General features: G+C 33.9%; 1 protein-coding gene across 1 annotated transcript; it reads right to left on the reverse strand.

The window, feature by feature from the left end:
- Positions 1-1,809: 1,809 nt before the first annotated feature.
- LOC149560957 (putative nucleoredoxin 1) lies at positions 1,810-6,601 on the reverse strand. The gene is made up of 4 exons (XM_089824903.1): positions 6,479-6,601; positions 5,385-5,864; positions 4,708-5,187; positions 1,810-2,725 (listed from the first exon to the last, which is right to left on the reverse strand). Exons 1-4 carry the CDS (start codon positions 6,563-6,565, stop codon positions 2,045-2,047), a joined length of 1,728 nt encoding a protein of 575 aa, XP_089681029.1. The 5' UTR covers positions 6,566-6,601; the 3' UTR covers positions 1,810-2,044.
- Positions 6,602-7,147: the final 546 nt, after the last annotated feature.

Consider the following 7,147-nt stretch of genomic DNA (forward strand, 5'->3'; position numbering starts at 1 on the left):
TGATCATAGATTTAGGATTTCTTATGAATAGAATTGTTTATTTCTCTCATCTGGGGAATGTATTAACTTACCCTTTCCATCCTAATCACCTAGCACGACTGAAAATATTTGCATTTGACTTTTATTCCCACCTAGGCAACTAGGAGGGAAAGGTGAGAGAGGAAACCCTAACAAGAACCTATACCAAGACAAGACATGAAACATTGACTTAGCACTTGACCTAAAAGCTTGAAAAATATGGGGCACTAATATCATGACAACACATATATGGTTGTGATAACTAAATGCTACACATAGCCCCAAACGAAAAGAAACCCAAATACTACTCAAAGCTAGAAAAGTTTTTTTTTAATATTTTGAATAAAACAAGCCCTACCCTAACCCTCCATTCGATTAAACCTCAATACCCTTTATTGTAACCCTTACCCAAAATAAATCCTAAACACAATGAAATTAATACCATACTTTAAACATAGCTAAGAAATAAAATAATATAATTAATTTATCATACAATTTTATTTTATTTTAATATTAAATTATAAAATATAAATGTCAAATAGAAGCTCTAAACCTAACTAAATGCTAAACACAATCCTAAACAAAAAATTAAGAATCCTATTTGAAACTATTGACTTATTAATATATGGTCAAATTAAATCCTAAATTAAAATAAATAATAATGTTATTATAACTCTTATGGAAAACAAATCTTAAATTCAATCAAATTCAAGTCTTGCTTTCAAAAAGGGAAAACTAAGAAAATCAATTAATTTGTTATTGAAAATTAAACATATATTTCTCAAATTCAAAATTTTATCTTATATAAATTTATATAATATATATATATATATATATATATATATATTGAATGTAATAATAAATATTAGAATTTTATTTTGACTACATCTCATATATTTCTTTCTATACTATACATTCTATGAGTGGCATAGTCTATTGTAATGAATTACTCGTATTTTTTATTTTTATTTTTTTCAGTCTTTTTTATTTTTTGTCAAATTACATGCATGTTATTAAGTTTTACATATTAAAAAATGTTTATCTTCATTGGTTAGTAGATTTGAAGTGTTATAAAAATTAAATAAATAGAATAACATGTTATATTGAATTCTAATCATTTTAAATAATAAATAATGTTATTTAATGTGTTCTTTTTATTTTTAAATTTCAAAATTATGTCAAATATATTTTACCTCTTGGTTATTCAATATATATTGAAAAAACTTTACATTGAAATCATTGTAGCATTATGTTTTAACTTTTATTGTTTAAATTATATATTTTAATAATTAGCTTAAATTAAAAATACATAGATATTACTTTATATAAAAGTTAAAATTAGAATTAATTATATTTCTAATTGAACTTTAACATAGAAATTATATATTTAAGATAGTCGAACCTAACAACAATAAATTATTATAAACCATTTAAATCCATAATTAATTATGTTACTTGGCCACCATGTGGCACTTGTTGGTTGATGTTTAACAATTTATATATTTTTAAAGAAATATGAAAAGAATTATAAACTCATGAAAAATTTGGTAAACATAATTTATATTGTCGATGTTGATTAGGTAGTAGTCAGTAGATGCTATGGCATTTAATAAGTCTGCTCCGATCCTGCCACGGCATGAGCATGGCAATCACCAACTATACCGAATGCGGTTTTTATACCTTTTTTATGGCACCACAGGCGAAATTTTATAGATCTGTTTGTATTCGCATTTGCATGAGAAACCTAAAATTAGAGTTTCAAACTGTGAAGATAAGTAGTCAAAACATAAGTAGCAGCTAAGAACCCTATTTTACAAATACAAATAAACAAAGCTTAGGGCATACACAGTTGAATCCTGATACAATTATCACAAGCCTAGGCCATACAGCCTTGTGGGTAACCGTTTACAGAGGAAGAAAGCGATTGAGGGTATGTGCAAACTGTCTGAATATCATATAACCCTTTATTTACTATATTGGGAATCCAGCGAAAATAACCCCGTGAAACCCTAACTTTCTGGCATCCTTAAATCCTTCTACAAACATCTCCTTCACAAATCACTTCTGCTTGCTTGTCCCCATTTTCAAAACCCTCCCCTTGTGTCTCCTGTTTCTCATTCTCATCGGATTTGTTATCCTTCAAAGCACAATCGGGATGAAGATCAAAATCACATTCCTTGCAATAGAAAGACCAAGCATTCCCTCCTTCACTACAGCCATCACAGATATAAGACATCCTCCGAATCAAATGCAGAGAATGTTCATGGAGCTTATGCTTTATTTCCTTTGGATATTTCTCAGCTGCTTCTTCTACTTCTTTCTGCAGTTCTATAAGGCGCGCATCAGTAAAGGGATAAGCCTTGGCCCCATGAAGAGAAACAATGTTTCTGGCATCTGTTGTCACAGTTTTTCCATCAGGACCAATTATGACCAAAGATGGGATTCCTTGAACGCGGAAATAGCGGCTTAGATCCTTCTTCACTTTGTCTCCAAATGGAAGAGCTAACCATGGCATGCTTCCATGGTACTCTTCAAAAGCTTCTTGGTCTTTGTCACTAGAGAGGAAAACAATCTCAAAGGCTTCTCCATTTTCCTTGAGCTTGTTGTATACTTGTGCAAGCTTTGGTGTGAAAACTCGGCAAGGTGGGCACCAATGAGCAGAAAAATATAAACCAACAGTCTTGCCTTTGAGCTCAGAAACTGGCACCTGCAGCAGAATCATGGTCAAGATGATCATGTCATTTGTGGTTTTTTTTTTCCAGTAAAAGGGTATATTAAAATCTAGGGATCCAAATGGGCATTGCAATTACATAATTCCAACAAATACGAATTGATAGACTTCTTTCTTCTGGGTATGATTTTGTAATAGTTTTTTACTATTAACGTTTTGGATCACACTACATGATCCATCATCAGAACGCAAGAGAGTCAAAGAGAAAAAAATGATGATGGATCATGTAGTGTGTTCCGAAAGGTCGATGATAAAAGACTATTACACAAATCATATCCAGAAGTATCCAGAAGGAAGAATTCATTGACATGAATTCGTTCTTTTTGCTAATCTAATGTTGATGGATGTGAAGCTGGATGATCACAGATATGGCAACTGTAACATCCTAAATAGATACAAAGTTAATAACTTCAAAATGTCACAGGTAAACATTTCAGGGATGAGAGATTTAAGAAATATAGTTATTGTTGCTAAAACAACAGATTTGGCTCCTTTCAGGGCCTGGACCCATTATATTATTATGTTATTTATGTTACCTGTATTGCATTTTGCCATTGGAGAATCTTATGGAATTTAAGGATAGTTGAAATATGATGCATCTTTTTCAATTCTCGGCATTCCAGCGTTCTGGTTTCTTTACATCGGTCTAACTGGTTGGTGGGAAATAAGTCACGGTTATAAGATTGTATTTTTTGAGTTCATGTTTTTAGTATCAAGGTCCTTGGTGTAACTTGCTATATGGGTCTGGAGTGGGAGCTTATGTTCAGTCTAGGTATGTGTCCTTGGATTGCTGTTGCATATTCAGCTCCAGTAGTAGCAGATACTGCTGTTTTCTTGATTTGCCCTATTGATCAAGTGTTCTGGCTTATTAGCTTTATGGCTTGGATGGATCTGGATAGACTGGATGCCTACTACTGTACTATGGAGAGGACTAGCTGAAACTATCAATTCTCAGCATTCCAGTGTTCTGGTTTCTTTACATCGATCTAACTGGTTAATGGGAAATAAGTCACAGTTATAAGATTGTAGTTTTTTGAGTTTATATTTTTAGCATTAAGGTCCTTGGTGTAACTTGCTATATGTGTCTTGTGTGGGAGCTTATCTTCAGTCTAGGTATGTGTCCTTGGATTGCTGTTGCATATTCAGCTCCAGTAGTAGCAGCTACTACTGTTTTCTTGATTTTCCCTATTGATCAAGTGTTCTGGCTTATTAGCTTTATGGCCTGGATGGATCTGGATAAACTGGATGCCTACTACTGTACTATGGAGAGGATTAGCTGAAACTATCACTTTTGCTAGAAGGATTTAACTCTGTATTTTTTGAATCAAACTCATTGACCTATGTTTCAAGATAATACTTCAAGACCATCTCTGAACCATCTCTCATGAGAATGAATGATACACTTAGCACAAATTGAATCTAGGTGATGGGCACTTGACTCAACAAAATGCACAGTTGAATATTTAATAGCAATATATTATCTCCTACTTATCAGTTGATGAGCTTAAGGGGCTCTCTAATGAATAGTTCATAAGGCACAACATTGGTGAAGGTTTTGCAAATGGGTTGCAAGCTTTGGGAATAACCATGGAGGAAACTCTGTAGTTAAGCACGCTCAGGCTGGAGTAGTACTAGGATGGGTGACCTCCTGGGAAGTCCTGTGCTTCACCCCTGTGAGCATCACCTAGATCCAATGAGTGCCAAGTGTTACATTTATTCTCATGAGAGATGGATTCATGTAGAATCACTACTCATGAAACATGGGTCAATGAGTTTGACTCAAAATCACACAGTTAAATCCTGATAGCAATACCACAATTTGACTTGCTGTGAAAATTATCTCCTACTTATTAATATAATAACTGATCTATCTAGCTGTTAAGACACATGCAAGGGAAATTTCAGATGAATAGATCTTCAAAACTGGTGATTAAGGCATGAAAGGTTCAGCCACTTACCTTTCCACCACTGTTTGTGATAACAAAATTGCGGTCATCAGAAACTAGAAGGGATTCCAAGGTCTGTGCAGCACGAATTGCTTCTACTTTGGCTTTGATTTCATCCAGTTTCTCCCTTGTAAATGGATAAACTTCAACACCATGTTCCCTGACCAGTTCGACAGCTTCAGTTAGCAATGTTTTCCCATCTGGTCCAAGCACAATCAAGGCTGGGATGCTTTCAATTTCAAAGTATCGCCCCAGATTCTTCACCTTTCGATCACCATAAGGCAGAGCAAGCCATGGCATGCTTTCAAAATATTCTTGGAAGGACTCTGTATCTTCGTCAAACGAGATAAACACAATCTCCAATTCCTCACCTCTATTCTTCAGATCATTGTAGAATTGTATAAGCTTTGGAGTGAACTCTTTACAAGGAGGGCACCAGTGAGCTGAGAAATAGAGACAAACAGTTTTGCCTTGTAGCTCCAATATAGGGACCTATTTATGAGGAACAAGTGAAATTTAGGAATTTCCATATATTTTTATATCATATCATTTGCAAATTTTACACTATTTGCACTATAAAGATGTGGCATGGGCAATCCTTAACACCATCATAGCATCAGTCATAGTACAAAGTTATTATGAGAAAATATAATCCTGACTCAAATCATGAAAACACAATTTTTACTCACCTTTCTTCCTCCATTGCCAATGACAAAATCTCTTTCAGGAGAGACAAGAAGAGAATTCAAGGACTGTGAAAGCCTCATGGCCTCCTCCTCAGCTTTAAGTTCAGCAAGCCTCTCTTTGCTAAATGGATATGCCTCAGCACCATAATCTCCAATGATACTTACGCCATCAGCACTAATGATTTTGCCCTTTTGGTCCAAAAAGATTAGGGTGGGAATGCCTTCTACATCAAATTGCTGATCAAGTTTCTCTTTCACCTGCTTATCCGAGAATGGCAAGGCAAGCCATGGCATGGTCTTGTGATACTCTTCAAATGATTTCTCATCTTTATCTTCAGATACAAAGATGATCTCAAAATCCCCTTTCTCAACTAGCCTTGTATAGAGTTCTGAAAGAACAGGGGTAAATCCCCTGCATGGAGGACACCAGTGGGCAGAAAAATACAAACCCACTATTTTACCTTCCAGTTCCTCTATTTTGACCTGAAATTTTTCAAACAGCCATGTCTGAATAATAAATCATCACAAGTTTTACATCAAAGAAAGTGATGGTGACACCCAAAGAATTTTATTGGGAGAACTGTCTACTAAATTGTTAATCTAAACCATTAAGATCAGCACTTGCGATGGATCGTCAGACTAGAAAAAACTTGATATGCCTACTAGCAGATTTAATCTAAAAACAAAATGCACTCAGTAGCAAATTAAATCTCTAGAACATGATGCTCAATACTCAATAACAAATTTTAATCAAGTAGCGAATTCAATCTTAAAGAACGCAAAAGCTACATTCCCATAAGCAAATGGGCAGGATTTTGTAAACCCAATACCAAGCAACAATTTTTAATCTAACAGGAAAAAATACTCTTTTAATCTTGAAGGATATACCCAATAATATAAAATTGGGAATCTTTGAGTTTTAATCAGATGAAAATGTGTGAAGTACACAGGAGAAAGCAATGATTTTCTTAATTCAGAAAACATGTCATAAAAAATAAAAAGTAGGAAGCTTTGACTCAGAAGAAACAAGTGAAGTAGCAGATGGAAATAGCGTGCAAAATCACCAACACGGAAACCCGAATGGTGAGAAATCATACCTGATCTCCATTGTTTCTGATCAAGAAATCTCTTTCTTCAGTGCAGAGAAGAGACCTCAAGCTGTGTTGGGTGTCAGCCTCAGCCATCGTAGACAATTTAATGCTCACTGCCTCAAAAAATATGTTGCGAGCACAATCCTGTCCTCTCTTTTTATAATGTGGTTGCGTAAGAGAGAAGAAAGATAAATGCTTTTTATAGTCCAGAAGCGTAAGAGGCAAGAAAAGGGCCGTCCATGCAGCAGCAGAATGTACCGTTACAATAAAAGTATTATTTTTAACTAATAAATATTTATATCTAAATGATACAATTTAGATGTTTTATAAACAATGGCCATGGAAAAAGATAAGGAGAAAAATATAAAGTTCTTTTGTTGGTTGGCTTCCAAAGTCTATAAAAGTCAAGGTGACAAAAAAAAGTGACAAAAAAAAGAGTTAAAGAATATTACTATTATATTATAAACATAAAATAATAAAGTTAATTAGTGGATTGCAACAATTTAGATTCTTTCTTGAATTTATAATTAGTATATATTATAATTCAAGTCTATATTGCAATTACGTGTGAGACAAATTTCTCTTAAGATTTTCTTTCTAGGTGTCAACAACTACCACTTGCACTTAGTACGATCTACCATATGCTATAAGAAATTTTGGGCAAAAATAATTATA

The sequence above is a fragment of the Cupressus sempervirens genome, chromosome 4 (assembly GCF_028749045.1).
Source record: "Cupressus sempervirens isolate cs-2001-9-10 chromosome 4, ASM2874904v1, whole genome shotgun sequence".
NCBI lineage: Eukaryota > Viridiplantae > Streptophyta > Pinopsida > Cupressales > Cupressaceae > Cupressus > Cupressus sempervirens.

Coding starts and splice junctions, on each gene's coding strand:
- LOC149560957 (XM_089824903.1), bottom strand. CDS start 6,565: ATGGCTGAGGCTGACACCCAACACAGCTTGAGGTCTCTTCTCTGCACT. Junction 5,865..6,478: donor TCAGAAACAATGGAGATCAG/GTATGATTTCTC, acceptor GAAAAATTTCAG/GTCAAAATAGAGGAACTGGA. Junction 2,726..4,707: donor TCACAAACAGTGGTGGAAAG/GTAAGTGGCTGA, acceptor ATTCTGCTGCAG/GTGCCAGTTTCTGAGCTCAA.